The 23,003-nt window shown below is 38.6% G+C and overlaps 1 protein-coding gene across 2 annotated transcripts; it reads right to left on the bottom strand.

The window, feature by feature from the left end:
• Positions 1-54: 54 nt before the first annotated feature.
• pfkmb (phosphofructokinase, muscle b) lies at positions 55-19,206 on the bottom strand. 2 transcript variants are annotated; one of them, XM_049479569.1, is made up of 24 exons: positions 18,953-19,206; positions 17,610-17,692; positions 14,921-15,011; positions 12,725-12,798; positions 12,529-12,606; positions 10,618-10,807; positions 9,656-9,821; positions 8,706-8,750; positions 8,514-8,622; positions 7,722-7,817; positions 7,539-7,631; positions 7,315-7,440; positions 5,644-5,708; positions 5,488-5,551; positions 4,760-4,906; positions 4,596-4,666; positions 3,662-3,749; positions 3,209-3,361; positions 2,953-3,117; positions 2,752-2,813; positions 1,652-1,763; positions 1,456-1,555; positions 622-727; positions 55-535 (listed from the first exon to the last, which is right to left on the bottom strand). In XM_049479569.1, the coding sequence occupies exons 1-24, from the start codon at positions 19,176-19,178 to the stop codon at positions 400-402; spliced, it is 2,646 nt and encodes an 881-aa protein (XP_049335526.1). In that variant the 5' UTR covers positions 19,179-19,206; the 3' UTR covers positions 55-399. The 2 variants fall into 2 exon arrangements, with proteins under 2 accessions (XP_049335526.1, XP_015462611.3); XM_015607125.3 differs by lacking the exons at positions 17,610-17,692; positions 18,953-19,206 and having other exon boundaries at positions 14,921-15,117.
• Positions 19,207-23,003: the final 3,797 nt, after the last annotated feature.

Raw genomic sequence — 23,003 nt, 5'->3', positions numbered from 1 at the left:
CTTTTTTTTGTGTATCTGTTTTGAGTTTCTTAAGTAAATTGTTCCACTCTAGCAGACTTTCAGGGAAGCATTTTATTGCTTCAATGTCTTAATGTGATAAAAGGAGTCCCACATTTATTTTTGCACACAATACAGGACCACATGCGACAAAAGGAGAACCAAAGTGTGGAATCAAGGCATGTAAAGATGTAAAGATGGTGTTAAAATACAGAACAGAGACAGACAAGAAGTCATAGATGTTAAATGAAGAAATAGGGCAGAAGAAGGAAGTGGTAAGCTTGCATGAGTACACAAACACGCGCTCCGAGTGTGTGGTTTCGGATGGAAACCGTGTCTGGACTGGCGTGTGCATGGTGTAAACCGAGTACAGCAGGAGCACCAGTGTAAGATTTCGTGTGTTTAGACTGTTCCTCTCTTCTTGATCACACTCTCCAAAGCTGTCTTCTCTGAGATGTCCAAACTGATCTTGTATTTGGCCAAAATCTTCAGAATGGGCCTCAGCTTTAGCCACCACTGAGTCTTGGGGATACGGTGCCTAGGAAGGACAAATAAATGGCATGATAAAGTGAATTAACAACAACTTCCCAGGAAGCAGAAGGACATGACAGAATGATCACTTACTCGAAGTCTGTGTTGCTTTTGAGGTCAGCAAGAGGCTGGAAGACCAAAGCTCTCTTCCTCATGCCCAGCACACAGGCGGAGTCCGGCGTGTTGGCAAAGATACGACCTGCGTGTGCAAACAGTTAAAACCAGAGCTATGAAACTGGGCATATTTGTTTTATCGAAGGACGTTTAAAGGGCCCATAGTCTTGTATTTTGTATTAAAATTTTTTAGGTGCAGTCATAGGGCCCTAATTTATCTATAAATCTATATGCCAACTGCGCAGCACACCGCTTGATTTGGAACGTGTCGGTGTGTCTTTGCTGTCGTAACAATGGGAAAAGTACACCTTGTGTGGCTCAAAATGCACAAAAGACATGTACTAATTCTCTTAATTAATCATGGATGTGTTTTGGGTGCAGCATGAAATAAACCGATTTTGACGGATTGGCATTTAAACTGCGCAACGTTTCTGAGCTTCTAAGCAGAGAAAACTGATCTGCTCTTCAGGCTGTGAAGGTGCATGAGCAGGTCATTTACGGGAGCAGTAAGGTTATTTTATTTGGTGTTCTGGTTATTGTTGATGTAAAAGTTTTAAAAGGTGTGTAATGAGCAGGGGTTTACTTGCATTGAGCACACACAGCGCACCTTTTTTTGTCAAGATAGCAATGAACATCTGACTGCTGACGTCTGTCTAGGATGGTTTTTTTTTTAGTCAGTGGTGCCGCTTGTTTTCTGTTGCCAAGATAGCAATACGCCAGATATTTAACTGAACACAACTCACTTCCAGACCACCACAGCCATCAGCACAGATACATTTTCCCTCCTTCCCTCCTTATCAAGCTGTCACTAACCATGTCTGTAGCACTCCTTCAGTTTATCAGTCAGCCACAGCACTGCTTTAGCTCCCATCTTAGTTCCGAAGTTCCTGTCGAATGGAGATGGAGTTCCACCCTGAGAGAAGCACAGATTGGGAGATGGTCAGAGAGCTGATCACAAAGACAGATTAAAGAATCAAAGATCACAGTTAAAGAGCAGCAGCACTAGAACCTGTTGCATGTGGCCCAGCACATTTTTGCGGCAGTCGAAAACTCCTTTGCCCTCTTCTGTGTAAAGGTTAAAGATGAAGTCTGTGGTGTAGTTGGAGTTACAATTCTCATTCCTGTGCAGAAATGAGAAATATGTTAATAATGCGAATAATACAAAGGCAAACTGCTCAATATAACTAGATTGACAGGAGCTCCAGTGCTCTAAAGATTATAGTTCAGAGTTTTGTGTACCCTCTCTCTACTGAATGGCACTGGGCATGGCTGCGCTAGAGTGCCTTGTTACATTGGCAGTGCTTTTCTATAGCGATTAAACAAGCTATGAATACACAACCGATCCACGAGCTCACAGTCCAGTATGAACATTATGACCACCTTAACTGTTCTCAGCACTGCAGTGACAATGACGTGGTGGTGGTAGGGGTGTTAGCATGTGTTGTTCTGGTACAAGTGGATCAGATTCAGTAGTGCTGCTGGAGTTTTTAATCACTGTCCCCCATTCTATTAGACACTCCTACCTAGCTGTTCCACCTTGTTTCTACTGATCATCCTCTGGTCCTTTAGCAGTGTTCACAAGATGCTGCCCGCAGGATGTTGTGACTGGATACTTTAGGCTGGTGGACTATTTTCAACACTGAGGTGTTTAAAAACTTCAGCAACACTGCTGTGTCTGATCCACTTGTACCAACACAAGAACAAACAATAACACACACACACACACCACTACCATGTCGCTGTCACAGCAATGCTGAGAATTACCCACCATCCAAATAATACCTGCTCTGTTGTGGTCCTGTCGAGTCCTGACAATTGAAGAGCAGGAGGCTAATGAAGCATGCAGAGAAAGAGAAGGACTACAGTCTATAAAAACAGAACCTTAAAAAGGACCATTTATGGTCAGTGGAGCTGATAAAATGGACAATAGGTGTCGAAATAGTGGAGGAGGTGGTTATAATATTCTGACTGGACTGTGTCTGGATACTTTTGTACATACTATATTGAATGGGATATGTTTTGAAATTCTTCTTGTGTGATGGTACACTGAAAATTATGACTATAAAAAAATAAAAAATAAATAAAGCAAATAAAGTCATAGAAGCCCACCTGAGGATGAGGCCTCTCTTCACAGTGGTCTTCATCTTCTCCACCAAATGCTCAACATTTATCTGCGAAATAAACAATGCAGCACCAATAAATTCACAATGACACTATTTTTGATGTAACCTCTATTCTAGCTTGTTATCCACATGTCTGTACTGTTTCTACCACATCACTGTTTCTACCTATTAATACACCCTCTGTTACCTCCAGGTCATGGATGCCAAAAGGTTCCTCATAGATGTATGCAGCATCCGCTCCTGCAGCGAGGCCTGCCATGGTTGCCAGATATCCGCAATATCCTCCCATCGTCTCAATTATGAAAACCCTGCGTTTCGTTCCAGCTGCCGACTGCTTTATCCTGTCACATGTCTTATGCACACACAAAGATGGAGTTAGGAATGTGTGTATCTTGTGTGCTTTTGTGTGAGTGTGTGCGTGTGTGTGTGTGTGCATTGCTCACTGATGTAATGGTGTTGAGAGCAGTGTCAGCTCCAACGCTGAAGTCGGATCCAGGAACATTATTGGACACGGTGGCTGGAATAACAACGATAGGAATACACAATTCCTCATACTTCTCTCTACCAGTCACCAGCTCTAAACCTCCCACAAACGCCTAAAAGAGAGAAAGAGAGAGAGAGATACAGACAGAGAGAGAGATATGCAGTTGAGTATCAACCATGGCCACAACCTGCAAAACCATCTGTTCGATAAATGACAGACAAATATTAAAACTATATTTCAGTTTTAAATCTTAGATTTATTTTTTAGTACTACAGCATTTGTCAAAAAAACATGGCTCTTATATTTTCTCACAGTATGTTAGTTTGTATGATATAAATGGCCATCCAGGGTTAAGATGTTTAGTGCATGCAAAATCTGGATTGAATTATTTAACCTAATCTTAATTTCTTACCTCAAATCCCCCAATGATGACCAGAGCATGAATATTAAACTTAGCAATATTCAGACTGATTTCCTCCATCATGCTGGCTGGCAGGCTCCTACACATCAACACAGACAGAGGGAGACAAAGAGTTACAAAAAGCAACTGACATAACATAACACTGATTTACAGAGTCTCTGCAGGACTGTTCTATGCTTTATATTTTTATTAGACTTTACTGGGAAAAAAAAACATAATTAATGACCAAACACAGGAAATCAGGACAGCAGAAATGCAGCTGCTAATTTAAATACCCATATGGTCATTGTCATTTCTTTGTACTACCATGCAAAAAAAGGGAATTTTACAGTGTATTATGAAGAATCTCTTTTTGTCTGTATATCATAATATTCAGACATAATATAAAAAAAACAACTGCTGGATTAAAATTATACCTAAAAGTGAAAAACATTAAAAAACAGATATACTATATATTTTTTGTTACAGCAACAAGTTGCTTTACCTTTTTAAAATAATTATGCATTTTATTTGCAGACACATTTTTTTTCATGATTTTTACACAATTTATTTACATAAATAATCAATTCCATCTATATTTATGTCATTATACCTCAAATATAATTATACGAGTACATTCTGATAATATGAAAGAAACACAAAAAAATAATTCAGTTGATTCTTATTCATCATATACAACTGGACTGCAATTTCAAACTAACCCAAGAGACAGGAATATTGCATATTTGGCAACCCTGCAAGGGGACAAAAACTGGAGCTGAAAAACACGTTTCTGCAGCAAGGCCTGACATTTTTAAACTCATCCTATAGATGGGAATATTGCATATTTGCTTAATTATTAAATTTAATTATGCATTTTGGGGTTACAGCACTGCCTGCTTTTATTTTGGTGTCTGATGTGTCATTCTCTGATTAATTGTAATACCTCTTAGTTCCCAAATTAGAGCCACCCTGCCCCGTCCAGTTCCCAACAGCGGCCCAAGAAATCGGCTCAATCTGGAAACGAGAAGATGAGTTAATGTGGGCGTTTTAATTAAGCAAATATTTAACTGAAATGCATGTGTATTTTCATGTGCATGCAGTATTTACATTTCCATGGGCAAGACCCTCAAATCCGTCATGTATGGCCAACATGTGATGTCCCTGTAGGATGCCGATCCTGACTGCAGAGCGTACTGCTGCATTCATACCGGAGCATGGGGCACCCACGTTCATGAGGGCGATATTTATGTTACTCTAAAGAACAAAGGTGTGTGGACAAAGAGACATAACCGAGATACAGTATGAGTATAATGAGGAACTGAACATGTACAGTGAATCAACCTGAATTTAATAGACGTGGTTTCTATACAAAAGAGAAATTATCATTTCGGTGTCAAAAGATTTTTTTTTTATATATATTTTCTATTTTCTCCCAATTTAGCTAGGCCAACTGTGCCACCCATTTAGGCGCTAATCAGCTGTTACTCAGCTCTATATCCCCCATCACTGGTGATGCCACAACATAAGGAGGGTGAAGACTAGCACATGCCTCCTCCGATACATGTGAAGTCAGCCAACTGATTGATGCAGCATTGACGAATAGTATCACAGCGCGCTCGGAGGAAAGCACAGCGACTAGGTTCCGATACATCAGCTCACAGACGCCTTCTCACCCTAAAGAGAGAGAAATGGCTGTACTATCTACCCACCCAGAAAAAAGCAAGTTCAATTGTGCTCTCTCAGGGCTCTGGAAGCTGATGGCAAGCTGCATGACCAGGATTTAAACCAATGATCTCCCAATCATAATGTCAGCACTTGGCTGATCAGAAGCTTACCTTCACCTCAGCAGGGTTTACATGAGCCAGCAACTTATATGTGTTCCAGTTGTTTTCGAAACTCCTGCAGAACAGAAAAACCACACAGTTAAATTAACTTACAGATAACAGACTGCAGTAGGGAAAAACAGAAAGACAGACAGACACAACACTCACTTTCCCCTGAGCTTTACAGCCTCCTCAAACCTGCCCTCTGTCATGGCTTTGGTTACATCTTTAGTCTAACAGAGAGAAAGGTGAACAGAGAAAATTCACATTACAAACCAGCATTAAGCAACGTACAGGACTAATCACTGTGCAAGAATTTTTTAACCTAGCTGTGGGGCTGTGAAACTGCCCCACAACAACTAAAAAGCTTAAAAATCTACATTTATTAACAACTTTCTGCTGTGTGTAAGTGAGAATTTTCTGAACTTTTCCTTACACTTATCAACAAAACGTATTTCATCTTTAAACACATCATTTTTTGGTCTTTGTCTGATGTTTGTCATTCTTTGGTCATGTGTACTGATCTGATATTTTTTAACATTTCTTTTTTCTTTCTTATTAATTGTTGTGTAACATACAGTAAGTGTTTTGATTACTGAATATTGTGAGTATATATTAGTATTCATAGAAATATTATTTGAATCTTTTTTTTGGTAATTGTAATGTAGCACCATAATTTGCACTTAATTTACATCTAGCCAGGTAGTGCTACAGTACAGCCTTCACACAGGTTAGTGTGTTAGTTTCTCCCAGTGTAAAAATCAGATATGCTTTCAGTAAATGCATCACACAAATAACACAAAGTTTTCATCCACATAGTTACTAGAATCATGATATAGACACTGCTGTTGTACACTGTTGTTAAGCATCATTCAGTAATTGGCATTTCTTGCTCCTTTTCTTCCCTCCATTGAAATGTATGCTTTGAGCTACTGCTAAATGACAAGCCTTTTACAGGCATTTTACAAAATGAGAGATAAAGAACAGCCACTGAAAGTGAAATAAACATATGGAAAGATTTTTCACAAATGTGATTTGGGCTTAACAGTATTTTGTAGTTCTTACTTCACCAAAGTGCAGACATAGTGCTGATTTATAACAAAAATTACATTCATTTTACAATTGGTGCTGGAAACACCAGCAGAAAAGGGCAGATAAGTGTATTAAAAATATTTCCTTTGCTCAGTGATTTAGTGGTTAGTATGTTTGCCTCCCAGTGCTGGGGTCTTGGGTTCAAGTCCATATCTGGGTGGAGTTTCCATGTTCTCCCTGTGTCTGCCTGGGTTTTCATCTGGGGAGTCTGGTTTTCTCAAATAGCCCAAAGATATGAATATCAGAACATTTGGATATTCTAAATTTCCCAGAAAATTGGATTGCCCTTGTGGTCAACTCCACAGTGCCCCATGCAGTCCTCCAGGTGGACGTTCATTTCGGTTGAGAGTACGCTGTGCGCGATTGGATGCCGCTTGTCTTCGGTGTGTGTTGAGTGTGTGTGGAATGTAATTGTGAGCATCCTTGTGTGCTTTGACTGGCAGAAAGGTGCTATATAAGTGTAAGTAAGTAAGTAAGTGAGTACATAATAAAATAATAGGAAGCAGAATATGTATATGTTACACTCGGTGAGAAATCAAAATCTATTTGTGATCCCTCAAGATGGTTTGAATCAAGTGTGTGATTATTAAGACCTGCAGTCTGAATGATAATGGTTGGTGGAATATACATTTCTTAATGCTCGTTAGCTATATAAGCCTTGTAGCTCTGGTGCAAAACTAGTAATAGGGCACTTTCCTGGAATTTCAGTTCAGAATAATGAGAATTAAAAAAGTGTTGAAGTCTTACCACTTGCACACACTCCATGAGGGGCAGCCTCACAGCCTGATTCCCGGACAGACTGACCACACAGGCAGGTGTTTCAGGAGTGGCCTCAAGCAGAGCCATCACAGCTTCCACCCCCATCCTGCTGCCCTGAAAGAGTGAGGAGAACACTCACATCCCACATCAATGATACCCATTCCTGTAGCACTCAGACATTTATCAGATCATAGTGATAAACACTAACATACTAGGATTCTGTCAAAGGCTGAAGGTGTTCCTCCTCTCTGCACATGACCCAGGATGGTAGCTCGAGTGTCAAATCCCAGCTTCTTAGTGACGAGCTAAACACAGACAAAACAGAAACACTGTGTGCAGAACCAGAACCAGCACTGTATATTCAGATTGTGTGGTAAATCTGTGGAGATTCCTACATTCTTGATCATTTCACACGTAATGGGTTTCCCACTGCGATCCATAGCTCCCTCAGCCACAATGATGACATTCAGACGGTAGCCCAGGCTTCTTTGCTGAAGGAGAAAGCAGACATATCCATTACTGACATGTACATAGCATACCTGAGATGGAGAGTGATCATATCTCAATAATATTAATTTAATGATAAGCTGAATTTATATTGAATGGAAATGTTTGGAAGCAACACAAGAACTTAATAAACTTTTTGTAAGAGAGATTATAGGCAGTGCTCATAATTAAGATGAGAATTACACTCACTGGGTATTTAGAAACACTATACTGATACTGGGTAAAGCCTCCCCTCACTCTCAAAACAGCTCAGCTTCTGCTCTAAGAGATCCAGTGGACTAATACGCTGTCATTATGATCTGAGGTGTACAGGTGTACAGACCTTCCTAATCTCCAGCAGCAACAGCATTCAATGATCTGATCATAACATGTGTTGCTACTGGTGATTCTACTGCTAAATTCCTCTAATTCTTCAATTTAGACGTTTTTCTTTAAAAACTAGGCCTACGACAGGAATTAAGCCTATTTGTAGACCACATTTTCATTTTAATAAAAAATCTCCATTCACAATACTGTGTAGTCCGACAATATGCTTAATTTCTGCCCGTGAAACTGTCCCATTGTCATGTGTTTGTTGTGCACAAATCAACTTTTTGCAAACATTTGCTTTCATACTTCTGGCCTTGTCTGTATGTGTTGATATTCATGTCTGTATTTGTGTGTATTCATGTGTGTGTTACATTGGCAAGTCTCCTGCACAGGTGATCCTCCCAGCCATCATCTGGAGGCATCTCAGGAATAAAGACCCAGTCAGCACCGCTTGCCAGAGCCGATACTAATGCCAAATATCTACACAAATGCAGTAGAAGAGTATATTAATACAGATTAATACACAAACAGAAAAGTAAAGAAAATTGTCTATGCTTACATACCCACAGTGTCTGCCCATCACCTCCAGAATGAAAGCTCTTTGATGACTGTAGAGAGAAGGAGATAGAGACAAATTGGATTTTGTCTTCTAGACATCTAGATGCGAAGGTCTGTGAGAAATGCGTTGTGATGTGTAAAATCTCATCACCGGTGAGCATCAGCGCTTCCACATCCGTCCTGACCTTAATCTTAACCTCCAGTGACCAGGCCTGAATACCCAGCCAAAAGTCAGGCCCAGAAATCAATTACAAGCTTGTGCTCTGAGCCAGTGTTACTCATTATACTGCCATTTTCCCCTTTAGTTGAAAATGTAATGGGCTAAAGGTGAGTTGAGACATATTCTATGTTATTATACATCTTTTTTTTAATTATGCAATCACAATTATTTTTTAAAAAGACAATTTCCCACTTTTTTGTGACACAAAAACTTTGATTTCTGTATTTAAATAGATGTTTACCTTTTACCATTACATTTTTTAATTTCCCATTGTGGAGATACAAGGTTTTTGCATGATAGCATCAATATGTAAATGATAACTTATATTAAAATGTCATCTCTTAAAGCACTTCAAAAAAACATGTGTCCTGAAATATGCAGTTATAGATATTTAATTTGGCAGATCTTCCATGCAGATATCTTGCACCTTCAATCAGCTAATTTTATCTAGCAATCAAAATAAAAAAATAACAGACTGAAACAAAACGGTTTAGGTATTTTATGTTTTCCAGTTGTTTTGGCCAATGGAGCAGAGCTGTCTCAGGAATGTATTTTAATTTATTTTTAATTTTATTATAATAGATTGAGACAAAAACCTCTAAATATTAAAACTCTCTTGTAGCGGTAATAAGTCAGTGCTAAACACACACAGTTCTCATCAAAGCAGAGAAAAGTTTATGAAAAGGTTACAGGAAAGGTTTATGTTAAATATTCTGTCTGTGCCTGTGTACATACCTCTGAGCTGTAGTTGTAATGGCGTCCACCACCTCAATGATCCTGTGTAAGGCTGAGTCGGTTCCGATTGTCATGTCAGTTCCACAGAAATCATTATCTATGGAGCCGACCATCCCTACGATGTTCAGATGAGAGGAACGCCTGGCCTCCTCTGCTGTGATCTTACCTGCAGAGACAGGCAAACAAATTACCTGTAATTGTAATTGTAATGCTTTCTCATTACAATGATCATAGTTGATCAGATGATCAAGAAACATCTGGTCGGTTAAGAGTATAGCTATAGTTAGGCTTTGCACACTAAAATTAGATTATGATATTAAAATAGTGCTTCCAGGTACAGACGGGTGGTATCGATAGAATAACCTTAAAAAACAGTGGAGAAATACAATAAGTGTAGCTGTGAACAATAACTTGTTCCTTCTAAAAGACCACGTGGTATTCAGGTATCTTTAAAAGATTACATTGGATTGTAAAAAAATATGTATCTCCAAAAGGCCACATTTTTCTGTCCTTTTTGGTTATTTCTATTAGTTCATTCAATATGGACTTTGACACATATTTTCAACTGACATTAACATTATTATAGTCAATAATTGGAACTGTATTTTGCTTGGCAATATATATTGTTTCTATACTAGAAAGCAGAAATATACCAAAAAATGTAAAGGTCTGACTGCATCAGGGGGTTAGGTGGCTCCATTATGCTCTGGGGGCATTTTCCTACCATGGTTTAAGATGACACCAAGACGTATTGAAGTTGCTCTGATATCTCAGGGTGACTAAACTTACCTTACTTGGAATGTCTTTAATTTGTTAATCACCTGTATTTACACAGATGCAGAGTTAATGTAAATCTGTTAATACTTCACTCGTTTACTATTCTACTTTTTGCTGTAATTAGTAATGAATAAGGTTTTTCTGTTTTAATCAGTTAGTGTAGTGCTGGCTGGTGTGAGCCGCACCTGCTTTCAGCAGGATCTGGAGCAGCTCACTCCACTCAGTGCGGAACTCATTGGCCCCCGTGAGGCTGCCGTCTCCCCCGATCACACACAGGTTAGTGATGCCCAGCTTCACCAGGTTACACGCTGCTTTAGTGCGGCCCTCTTTAGTGTGGAAATCCTTACAGCGGGCACTGCCAATCACAGTGCCACCCTGGCAAAAAATGTAAGAGGTTAGCAGCACAGTCTGCATGGTAGTGATTATATTTTGGTAGAATGTTTAGTGTGTTTTAGTGGGCTTAGAGCTTTAGTTAATCAAGGTGCGGGTGAGCATGCCGGCCCACAATGACACCACTGGTCACGTGGAAGTGGATCTCTAGTCTGAAATGGAAAGTCTGTTCCATTTCATTCCTTAAAGAAGAACTGCAGTGTTTTCCAGCCTAAGCTTGATCTAATGCAACTATTTTTACATTGTGTCATTTCAACACATCAGTTCTTTACATTGTCTGAACATTTTTGATGAATGGACCCATTACAATTATTTGGAATAAATAAATAACATTAACTTACATGTAAAAAAATGTACCTAATTTATCCAATTAACCACTTTTAATTGCAGTTCAGTTCAATTGTATTTGGATTTAGAGAGAGAAACATGGTGCTATCAAGTCATATAAGAAATAAAATATTTTAAAAATAACATTGCTGTCCAATAAAAAACATGTATCTCTAAAACAGCAACTTTACAGGAGAGAGGTAAAACCTTCATTACGTTTAATGTAAGTCTATGTTAAAAAAAAAAAAAACAGTTAATTTCAGGACATTTTTGACAATTTCATTAGTCCATTCATCCTGAAATGTTGATGCACTGTGGTGGTTTGTATGTTAAAATTTTGTAGTAAACTGAAGATACTTGTTTTTCATTCGACACCAACGACAAGTGCACATAAACGACAGAACAAACTCATACATACAAAAACAAAATCTGCAGAATTTTTGATGAGTTGGTGTTATGCCAAAAAAAAAAAAAAACATGGATACGGGAAGTGTAGATTGTGTGTGTGTGTGGGGGAGTGTGTGTTTGTATATAATGCATGTCTCATTAAATGAAGCTCTTTGAATAAGCCATTAACTGGATATCTTTGACTGAACTTATTACATTTAGCTATTTTGCACCAACATTACTGCATGTTACATCACAACAGCACACCCTGTAACACACCGCTATTGTACCTCTCCTTTTTTTTTTTTTTTTTGTACAAAAAAACATAACTGTTCTGACTTTTTTTGAAGTTTTGCCCAATTATCTCCCTACTTTCCATCACTGACAATTCCTACATATTGTTGGAATGTCTCCTATCATTACTTGGCTACTGCAAAGCTTGTGTAGCCAACAACCACACCAACATTCTGTTGTAATTTGCCAATAGTGCCCATCAGCTGCTCCAAAACGTAGTTTGGAGAATGTGTAACACATGCCAGATCATGATTTTTTTCTAACTCTGTAAACTGCACACTTTTCTGTAAGGAGGTTAAAGAACTATGTACAACAAATGCTCTCCTCTATGTCCAACAAAACCCTCAAATCTACAACATGACAACTTTATGAGATCTTTTCGTAAAGAACCATTTAAAAAGATTTTATTCCAAGTCATTTTTCTGAGTTTCAATTGGTCCAGTCATTAATAATGAAAAAAACTCCCAAATTCCAAAAAATGTCAAATTATCAAAATAGAGATAGAGATACACTTCATGACAGTGACACTATTTTCCAAAAACTACTTCCAGTATTCCAGTGAAAAAATAATTACATTCTTGATAACAATGTCTTCATAACAGTGTAACAACTAGTTAACATGACTTACATAATAGAAGCAGCTTATGATGTCTGAATATTTTCTTTATTATTTTGTTAATGAAAAGGATCATTCTTACCAGTTGCAGCATCATGGATACACTCTCCCATGTTGCCAGGCGAATGTGGTCTCCTCCATCCACTAGACCCTGATATCCCTACACACAGCATATACATACACCATGTTCATAAATGAAAAAACTTCTTTTTTTTAACATCCCTCCATACAAGCAAACACATAAACTGTCCTGCTTTGTGTGTGTATGTCATACGTACCTCATGCACAAAGTAGACTTTAGCACCTGTATAAATGCCAACTCTCACTGTAGCCCTAACTGCAGCATTCATACCTGTAAACATGTAAAACAAAGTATTATCATTAGTAAAACAAGTACTGGAGTGAAATAGCAGAGAAATTAGTTGCTTAGAACTCCATTTGGACATTTCTAGTAGAGGGCTCAAAACATATAACCTTTAAACCTCAACCAAATTCTACAGCATTCTTCTGGATTCCTGACAGTTAGAATTATATATGGTTTTATCATAAAAACATGCAAATCTGACAATTACAAATGTAAAACCTACTGACACTGACACTATGCAATAAACTATATTTTATTTTAACTTTCCATGCATTCAGTATATCAGCTAAACAGTTTGATGTAAAAAACACAGATAAACATCTAATGACATCTAATGACATTCTAATGTGTTTATATTATTTATTTATTTGTTATATTTTATATGTATTTGCATAAACACATCTAGTAAAATAACAAGCAAAATTATTTAAATACTAGCGATCTGATCTGTGGCAGAGAGTCAAATAGCACATGATGTGCAGCAGCATCAGTGCAAGCTAGAAAGTTCCAACTAACACGAAGAAATTATTCATGACTAAATTGAATGCTGGGTAAAGGAAATATTATGGTTTCTCTACATTCGTTACATTTATATGAAAGCTGTTATTTATAAGTCCTGTCTACGGGGTGCACCTGCTCTGTTTTGATAAGCTCTGGATAGCTTTAATATGCACTTGGGGGGGGGGGGGGGGTACTTCAGGGGGTTTTCTGTGCTGACATAAACTTGCACTTCAATGACGATTTACTATGGCAAATACTGTTGGGAATCTCACTTTTTTATGCAGAGTGACCTGAACATGAGACATGCATACAGATATGCATGTTATTTAACAGGTTTCTACAGGCAAATGTTTTGCCTTACTTTTAAAAATGTTGTTTCACTGTAATTGTATCTACAGTCATACAGTGTTTGTACTAATTACTGCTTCACTCTCAGACTTTCAGTGTATTTTAGCTGGATTTGTCTTAACAGCATAGATTGCTCTCTGCAATTAGCTGTTGTTCTGTTCTTTTAATTTTTTACCATATCACTTGATCACTAATGCACTGCTACGACCTTTAGTTACCTAAAACAGAGAGATTCACAGTGTGCTACAGACCACCCACAGTGGGTGAAATTAACTTACACCTGGCCGCTGTCCAAACCTTTTATCTAGTCAGCTAGTCTAACACATGTTCGCACAGAAAAAAATACACAGCCAGTAAACTAACCCACTCATTGCTTTAGGCCCATTGAAAGGGCGAGCAGTGCAGCTCAAGTGTCGGTTTAGCTGCAAGTCACAGGAGAGAGCAAACCTCATTGCCCACCTCTCAACTGCAACCCCAGCAAAGGTCATTTAGCTAAATATAACTGCCTCCAGACAGACAGAGAGTGAGAGAGAAAGTGAGAGAGGGAGTGTAAAAGCTAGGGGATCTTTGGGGTTACCAGATGATACCAGATAAAGTCAAAGGTCCACTGGCTAAAGGTTGACTAAAAGGTCACAGTGAAAGTTCTGTGACCTCTCACAACCTTTCAGGTCTGAGAATCACATTGCTTGTTTTGCGGGGCTTCATCTTCAGTGCTAGTCAGTTATGGTTTCAGGACCTGGGCGACCTGCAAACATCTAGAGTAGTCTATAGAGTATAATCATGAAATTTACATACAATAATGCATTATTCCTGCACAGTTTTTTTATGTTAAATCAGTGACCTACACTGCTTAATCCTGAATTATATCTACATATTTATAAATATCTTACAGTATTGGTCCTTAATGCAGCATTTCTGCACACCTAAACCACTTTAAGGCTTAAATACTTAAATAACAGATCTAACAGATACATTTGTGTCAGAAAATATCATTAATCCGTCCTTTTCCAGTTGAATACAGATCAAGTACAAGAGATTTTGAATCAGTCGCATCACACAGCTATGATAACAATTTTACAACATCAACAGCCCTACAGTGCATATACTGTATGTCAATCTTTACCTCTGAAGACTCATCACTATTTTATTTTTCTTACACAAACAGCACTTACTCTTTCTGGGGAATATAAATACTATTTACTTTTTACTATTTTACTATATGACATTTTGTACCATACCCCCATAAACAAGACCCACTCACCCTGTGCGTCTCCTCCAGAGGTAAGAACAGCAATGGCCTTCCCCACGCCCATTGTGGTGGGATCCACCGGTGTGGCCTGCATTGTGACAGACTGGCCTAAAGCAGAACAGGAGAGAATTAGAAGCTACAGGTAGTAGATAGAGTAATTTCTCCTTCTTTCTGCTAGCCTGCTCTCTCTCAGACTCTGGGGGTGAGTAATGAATCTGTACATGGGGGACACCCTATAACCCCCTCCCTCTTTGCCTTGGCATGCAGTGACACAGACTATTCCAACCCCCTGACAACTCTTAAAAATCCACAAATACTCATGAGACAGACACCTGCCCAATTACACTCTTTGTGATCTGTTCTGTTACCAATTCTTCCTTCCAACTTGGCACAAGACAAGACAACCATACAAGTCATACTTTACCTATCAGTGCAGTGAACACACACATACACACTAGTGAGAACACACACACTCACACACTTACACGTGAGATACAGTAGGCACACATGCCCAGAGCGTTGGGCAGAAACAGCTGCAGTGCACCAGGAGCAGTAGTGAGGATTAAGAGCTGAACGGTGCTAGCTTGCCGTTATTTAGAAACTCATTTTGTAATGTTATCTTGGTATCTGTACCAAAGAAACTGCCCCAAATTCCTGTTAAAGGGAAGGTGGCCAGCTTTGCATCTTTGATTCCAGTTTAACAGCATGCGGGGAAAAAGCTGTTCTTGAGTCTGGTGATCCTGGCTATGATGTTTCTGTACCTCTTTCCAGGTGGCAGGAGTTGGAGGAGATGCTGATTGCCTTTCTCAGGCATCGCTTGTTGTAGATGTCCTGTACTGTATGGGTGGGAGGGCAGCTGCGGTGATGTACTTGGCAGTTTTCACCACTCTCTGCAGGGCCTTGGCACTGCCGTTTCACACAGTGATGTAGCTGGTCAGAACGTTCTCCACAGTGGATCTTATTTGTTCCTTTATGATTCCTTAAATGACCTCCTTTAGTTTATACCTTTGTCGTTTTTGTTTCCCTTTTTTGTTAAGGATTTACCAGTGGTAGGCCTATCTGTTGGTGTTCTCAGCAATTCTGTGGGTGTGTAAATGGGACACATTTTGGCTCAGAATGATAATAGTGACCAATCAGCAGTAGACATATCACTACAGAATATGATAACACTCTTTAGTCAAGTTTACTAAGACTGGCACATTGGGTATTCCACCATCATGGGCCCTGGACAAAGGAGGAGGTTGCAGTAGATCAGCATCCCTTGACACTGATGAACCTGCTTTAAATAAACATGTGCTCTGTGGACTGTGGTTGGTCTGCCTTTTCACCTTTTTTCAGCAACTCCTACTGAATCTGGGCCAGTGCCCATTTGTATCTATAACTGTTTTCCCTCTGTCTTCGGTTCTTGCTGCAATTGAATCTTAAACACACCCCTGGTATGGTTTGCTCCATATCTGATCTCAACTTTCCTCGCCATTTGTTTCCTATTTTACACTATTGTTTCAATCTCTGCCTCAAAGACGCCAATGGCTTTGACTCCAATGATCTTCCTGCTATTGCCTACAGTATCTTTAGACCTCCATGTTCTCCATGAGCATTAGCGGCACAGTCACCAGTTTAAAGCATATCTCCCTTCCACTGCCTTGGTAGAGGGTGCCACCTGGAGTCTTGAAAAGAATCATACTCCTGCCACTTGTGGAAAACATGCTCTCTTGCTTCTGTTCAGTATGACAAGTCTAGTCACTTTTCTGATTTAATTTTCCTTCATGACCTGTTTTTATCCAGTGGATGTTGTATCTGCAATTCCAATGGAGAAGTGAATGAAGCTACTCAATTCTCTGACCTCAACTGTTGCTCCCTTTACACTGTTTATGCTATATCAATATATAATTAATCCTTAGAATTGGTTTCCTTCCCTACCATGGCTCATTTACCTTGGCCTTGGCCTTCACATTTTATAAGAAGACTCAAGAAAACTTCATACCTGTTCCTCAAACCTAAGCTATTTCCCTGACTATGCTTCAACCCTGGTATCTGCTGATGAATATCTTTTATACACCTAGTCCATAATAATGTCTAAGTAGGTATTGCCTGTCAAGTTGACATGTATATGAATGCCCCGACCATACTTTTTCAGCAGAACACTGTATAAAGCATCACACTCCCTCTAGTGACCTATCATTCTTTCCACAGTGCATCCAGGTGCCATCTTTTTCCCAAGTCACCAAAGTACATGGCTTTCTATGGGCTGTAAAAGAAACCAGGCAACATTCTTTCATAGCTCCAAGCCATAATCATCTTCAATAAACATTTTTAACTGAATTACCAAAATGAAGTAACTTTTTTTCAATTATATTCTAATTTGTTGGGATGCACCTTCATATCATACACAGCTTCCTGAAAATGTCTTTGTTTATCCACATTTCCTAGGTTGTGTCTTTCTGACTAGCTTAGCTTGTCTGTACTTCCTGTTTGAGTTCTTGAACATTCAGTGTGTTCTAATGACATTTCCTGGAAAGGCTCTAATAAAGCTACTCAGAGCTTGAAGCTGGTTCTGCTTGTTCCTTGTGCCTCCCCTGTGTCTTCCAGGCTTGTGAAAATGATGTCCCCTGCACCCTTGCTACTATTGCATTATTACGTATTTCCACTTACTTTCATTAATGATATCTATGTGAAGTACTGTCAGATTAGTGGATTAGACAAACTTACCCTGGTCTGTGCTGCTTGAGCCATAGAAGCCCCTGAAGAAGCCATGCGTTGAGTTTGTTGAAACATGCTTTCCATCTGCAATATAAAAATTAAGTGATAAAGATAAAAAAGAATCATACCACTCTGCTGTGACATGATCATACACACACACACACACACAGTGGTGTGTGTCTCTGTCTGTACTTGTTGAAACCCTTCCAATAAGAATGCTAATGATCTTTAGTTACAGGAAGGATTTTGTAAAGGGTGAGGTTGATCAAGATACGACTTGTTTTACAGTGAAACGTTTATGCAGGTTGATTTAAGTTTATCACACTATGGTAATGTCTATGATAGAACACAAAATATAAAAGCAAATATAAAATCAGTGTGTGGTAGCATTGCATTCCTCAGTTTGAAAGCAAAGGTGAAAATCACCCAGTCTGCTGGAATAGTCTTCTAATGTGATTATGGTTAAGAGAGGATTAAACGCCCTGTAATCTACAACTCTCTAGCTCCTTAAGTAACACACACACTTCCACACTCTCTCCTTCTGTCTCGGCTGTCTAAGGGGCTCTGACGTGCCAGCAGTAACAGTCAATTAATTAGGTCAAGTCAGTAGGCCCAGATTAGTGTCCCTGTTCCTGAAGCTTTAACATCCCCACTGAACAAAGTACCCACCTCACACATTAGTTAAGGGTTATCCCACAGTATGGAATGAGTAGTAATGGGTGGGGTACATTACCTGTAACTTATTTGAGAATTCTGACAGAACTGACAGGTATATCTTCACCAGCCTTCCTTGTTCTCTTTAAGAGGTTATTTAAGGTGTCAAGAGGAATCTTCTTAAGGCGTACTAATTCTCTGCAGGGGCGTTTACTCTAGTGGCATATACACCAACAAATGTGCTATGTCTGTACCCAAATAGCCTCCTAATATGGTTTAAAGTCAATGCCAATCAGTCCTTCAGAACTAGTGATGGGAGTGTAGTAAAAAGTCAAGTTCAACAAGGCCACTCCCTTTATTTGCAGCCCCTCCCCTGACCAAATTGGCCAGCTGTGTGACCAGTTACTGTTGTGTCATCTGGTCATCCGCTTGGCTGACCATATGTGCCAAAATATCAGGAAACCCAATACCACACACGCTTACACTTAGACACAGAGACTCATTATCTACAAACACATATCCAAATAACCTGGTATTTGACCCTTACACACTACAGTGCATTAAATAAATTAAAAAAAAACACTTTACAAAAAAACTAAATCTGAAACTAATAAACTATGGATGAGCTAATAATGAACCAACACACCACATTTACACACACACACACACACACACAAACACTGGCTATACCGTGAAGAGCATTGGTGTGATAGCGAATCTTCCTGCGAGTGAGCCGCCAGATCAGCAAGGCCAGAGCAATATGTGGAATCCAGTGGACCAGGCGATAACCCAACTCCAAACTGTTCACACACAACCCCAGCAGACACACACTCGTCTCACACGCAGACACGAACACATCCCAGGTGGACACGCACACCTGCCAGACGCGCACACACCTGTCCCACACCGCCTCCATTACTCCCACCAGAATGAGGCGACGAGGTGGCCATGACCAGGACTTATCAGTATTATTAGAGCTGACCTTACATATGCTCTCTCTCTCTCTCTCTCTCCCTCTCACTCTCTATCTCTCTCACTCTCTGCCTCCCTCTATCTTCTTTCTCTCTGCCTCTCACATTCAACCTCCATCACCCTTTCTCTTGTTCTAGTATTTGTTTTCAGGGTTTGGAGGGTTCCTATAAAAATGTCTTCTGTTACAAATGACTGATTACCTATTTAAAAATGTAACTGTAACATAATCTAGCAGATTAATCTTTTATTAGTTTTAAGTAATGTAATCTGATTTAAAATTCAATGCAAAAATACAACTTTACAAATCTTTAAAATTGAATAAGTATGATGTGTTTTTGTACTAAAAGAACAAGACAAAACAAGTAAAACATGATAAAAATTACTTACCTTTGTTGAATAGCCTCCTCCATTCTCCAGAAGCTTTCCGAGATCCAGTTATTTTGTGCTTTTTCGCTCTTTACAAAGTCCGCTTCGGGGCATATTATGCCCTTATAAATCGCTTTTAACAACATTATCCACAACATTATCCAGACTCAGAGTAGCTCCACATTTCATTGGTAAAATCAGGAGAGCCCTGACATTTAAAATGAGGCATTAATAACTTTCAAAAGTGCACAATATTAAAACACACTGATTTATTGGGGTAAAATATGCCCGAAGCAGCTGTTGTAAAGATTGCTGGGCAAAAAGCACAAAACAACATGATCTTGGAAAGCTGTGGGAGAGTGGAGGTGGGGTATTCAGCAAAGATAAGCACTTTTTTACTACACCACGTTTTACTACACCAAAAGTCATTTTACACAAGAGTTCTCCTTTAAAACAATAATTTCCTAAATGTTGATCAGTAATAAGTATTAGGCTTAATGATTTAGAAATAAGCCCTGATTTGCCCTAAGTTTTTTTTCTTTCTTAAGAGGATTCATTAAAAAAAGCAAACATATTACTGAAATATATTATTAATTAAAGCTCTGTTACGTAGGCTGAAATTTACAGTTTGAATGTTGCATGTTGAATTATTACTAACTAATTTATTTTTATTTAAATTGTTAAATTGTTAATTCTACAATGAAAAGGAGTGAACTGGAATAATATTGAACGATGAATATGAATATAAAAATAAATAAATATAACAGTTGTAATAATTGTAAATTCTATTAAAGGAAAAATCCGGTGTAAAATTGACTTGGGGTGTAATGAAACATGATTAAGAACAGACCACCTCTGTTTGGCCCCAGCATTCTGAAATACGTTTTAGCTTATGCTCCCAACAGGCTTACAATGTTTGAGATGGCAGCACTGGCAGAACTACCCGAAGGTACTGTGTGTATAAACAATGTGTTTAGTAAACTACCTGTGCACTTTCAAAGTTTGTTTTAAACGTCAGGGACCTCGGAATTCTACCAATGATGCATGAGCTTATTAATGGTGTAAAAATAGCTATTTCTTGCTATGCCCCTATCAATAGCATTACAAGCCTGGTAGGAGCATCAGCTTACATAGCTGTATGTTGGAATGCTGGGAGAGAACAGAGGTGGGCTATTTAACAAAAGTTAGTACTCAATATCATGCTAATTAAAAGAGAAAAATAAATCACAATGAATATCAACAACAGCAGGCTCTCACCAACACATATTTGCTCACTTAATTGATGCAGCCTTTTTTATTCTGTAATGTGATATTGTGGAACCTAATGACGTATAACTCTAACAGATTACAATAACTTATTTTTTTGTATCGTGATTATGATGTGTATTCTGTTTCTTGTTTTTTGTCCTTTATCTTAGTCTTACTTGCTTTCCTTACTGTACACTGTTATCTTATGCCTCCCTTTTTGTTTTGCTTTGCTCTGGTCATGGACTTATACTTGGATTCCTGATAGCAACTGCAGAGAGAGCACATTGCTTTAGCTGATTTGCTTTACTCATGCACGCATGTGAACAACTGGAGCAATGTGATTCTCAAAGCAGAGATTTCAAACCCATTTTCTTCCTTCAAGCTCTTGACATTTTGTTTGTGAAGCCGGTTCACCCTCCTCTGAACATTTATTTTTCCTAAAGTTGCAGGCTCTCCTACATCTCCTGACCTTTCTCTCTGCTGAAGGTCTGTGAGCAATCTCTCTCAGTAGAAGAGTCAGGTAAACGGTTAGCCATGCACAGAATCCTCAGCTCCGTCTCTATAGACAGCGTGTGCTTTCCCTAACGTCCCTCTTTATGATGTGTCTGATTTTCAGACATATCTTTCCTTTACAAGCCTTAATCACAGCATTTGAACTTCTAGAGAGTTTAACTTGTGATTAAGTTACTTGGTGTGTAATAGGATTACATAAGGCATAGTATTAGGGGTGTGTGTGTGTGTGTGTGTGTGATAGGAAAGGTGCCTGCATTTTCAACAGGTGCAGCTAGAGGGCACACTTTACAACAAATACACACATCCTGTGTGTGTGTGTGTGTGTGTGTGTGTATGTGTGTGTGTTTGTGTGTGTGTGTGTGCGTGTGTTTGTGTGTGTGTGTGCGTGTTTGTGATAAATGTGTGAGATAAATATTCCTAACGCTTCCTTACATTTCCAGGTTTCCATCATTTGTACTCTTTCTTTACTCTCTGTTGCTATTTTTATACAGAGAAAAAGTTTGATTCAATTTACTATAAAATTACATTGAAATACTTGCACCTGAAATGTATTTTAAATATTTTATGAAATATGAATGAATGAATGAAGTTCAACTTATATAGCGCCTTTCTAGAAACCCAAGGACGCTTTACAATTTACACATTTTTACACACAAGCACATTACATCCACACACCGGTGAGAAGCGGCAGCCAATAGCGCACAGCGTACTCTCAACCGGAAACGACCGTCCACCTAGAGGACTCTCTTTCTCTTTCAGTGTATAAGATTTTGTGCTGACTGTGGTTTATAGACACTAGTGTTCAGCTCCCTTTTGCTTTCCTCTGTAACATGTGTTTTTCCCTTTCCTCATTATTTAAACTCATTTATCTTCTCATTTATTAATTTATCATCTTCTGTGGCCACACCCCTTTTCTAACGACACCTTTCACATTTAATTCCTTTTTAGTCTTTTCCCAAATCCTCAGTGGATCTCTCTTTTCCTCCATTTGTCTTTTCTAGTCCTCTAGTCCTATTGAGAGCTGAGAGGACAAATCCCTAGCTCTCCTCCCTCTTTTTACTGACCTCTTACCCTTTCTCTACAAATCCCCTTTTACTTTCCCTTCTTCACTGTACTCTCTGTTCATAATTTAACCATATCATTTTTATATGGGATGTGTTGGATAATGCTGGTAATGCTTCATTGGTTCAATTGATTTTTTGTTATTTAGCCATGTATTGGAAAATTATCAAAATGAACATGTTAATGTATGCAATCAATCTGTCTAATTTTAATTAAATAATGAAAATTAACCAAGCTTGGCCCCTTTCTCCCATGATTCACTCTTTTACTAGTTTTATTTAGCTATGTAAATTATTATTATTAGATTATTAATTATGGATAAAATCTCATGACAAAATTTCACTCTTACTATTTCCTTCTCTCTTTCTCTCTGCAGATTAAGAGATTGTATCAATGAAACTATACTGAGAATGAACATTTTAAAATCCTTCCTTAGCAGGCTGGCAATGCATACCACACTATACATTTATTTGTTATTCTTCCTCCTCAAAACAAAGGGAAGAACATTGATTAATCATATTTAAAATAATCAGTTGACAATGCTATAATGTATATACTATTTTACAATTCATAGATATTG

This window comes from Astyanax mexicanus, chromosome 5 (genome assembly GCF_023375975.1).
Source record: "Astyanax mexicanus isolate ESR-SI-001 chromosome 5, AstMex3_surface, whole genome shotgun sequence".
NCBI classification, from domain to species: Eukaryota; Metazoa; Chordata; class Actinopteri; order Characiformes; family Acestrorhamphidae; genus Astyanax; species Astyanax mexicanus.
This window is presented reverse-complemented; position numbering and strand designations above follow the sequence as displayed.